Source organism: Octopus bimaculoides, chromosome 28 (assembly GCF_001194135.2).
Source record: "Octopus bimaculoides isolate UCB-OBI-ISO-001 chromosome 28, ASM119413v2, whole genome shotgun sequence".
Classification (NCBI taxonomy): Eukaryota; Metazoa; Mollusca; class Cephalopoda; order Octopoda; family Octopodidae; genus Octopus; species Octopus bimaculoides.
In genome coordinates, this window is record NC_069008.1 from 2,040,691 (window position 1) to 2,041,308 (window position 618).

At 36.9% G+C, this 618-nt stretch overlaps 2 protein-coding genes across 2 annotated transcripts in view; both read right to left on the bottom strand.

Annotated features, from left to right (window-relative positions):
• LOC128251160 (zinc finger protein 271-like) overlaps positions 1-618 on the bottom strand; it is a 14,244-nt gene that overhangs the window by 13,023 nt on the left and 603 nt on the right. The gene's annotated exons all lie outside the window — the stretch shown is intronic.
• LOC106882509 (zinc finger protein 91) overlaps positions 1-618 on the bottom strand; it is an 8,967-nt gene that overhangs the window by 2,032 nt on the left and 6,317 nt on the right. The window contains 1 exon segment of the mRNA XM_052977659.1: positions 1-606. This exon segment is cut by the window's left edge and continues 9 nt beyond it. Within this exon segment, the coding sequence (XP_052833619.1) occupies positions 1-606 (606 nt within the window).

A 618-nucleotide genomic window follows, 5' to 3' on the forward strand; every position in this document is an offset into this window, starting at 1 on the left:
GAATGATTTACCACAGATATCACAGTGATATGGTTTTTCTCCTGTATGAGTACGTTTGTGCTTAGTCAAGTGACCAGATTCCGAGAATGACTGACCACAGATATCACAGTGATATGGTTTTTCTCCTGTGTGAGTACGTTTGTGTTGACTTAACTGACCTGTTTGAGAAAATGCTTTACCACAGACATCACAGTGATATGGTTTTTCTCCTGTGTGAGTACGTTTATGATTAGTGAGACCATAATTGCTAGAGAATGATTTACCACAGATATCACAGTGATATGGCTTCTCTCCTGTATGAGTACGTTTATGAATTGTCACAGAACCAGATTCAGAGAATGATTTACCACAAATATTACACTGATATGGCTTCTCTCCTGTATGTAAACGTTTATGACAAGTAAGACCATAATTTCTTGAGAATGATTTACCACAGATGTCACAGTGATATGGTTTTTCTCCTGTATGAGTACGTTTGTGTTCAGTTAAGTGACCACATACAGAGAATGATTTACCACAAATATCACACTGATATGGCTTCTCTCCTGTATGAAAACGTTTATGACAAGTGAGATCATAATTTTTAGAGAACGATTTACCACAGATGTCACAGTGATA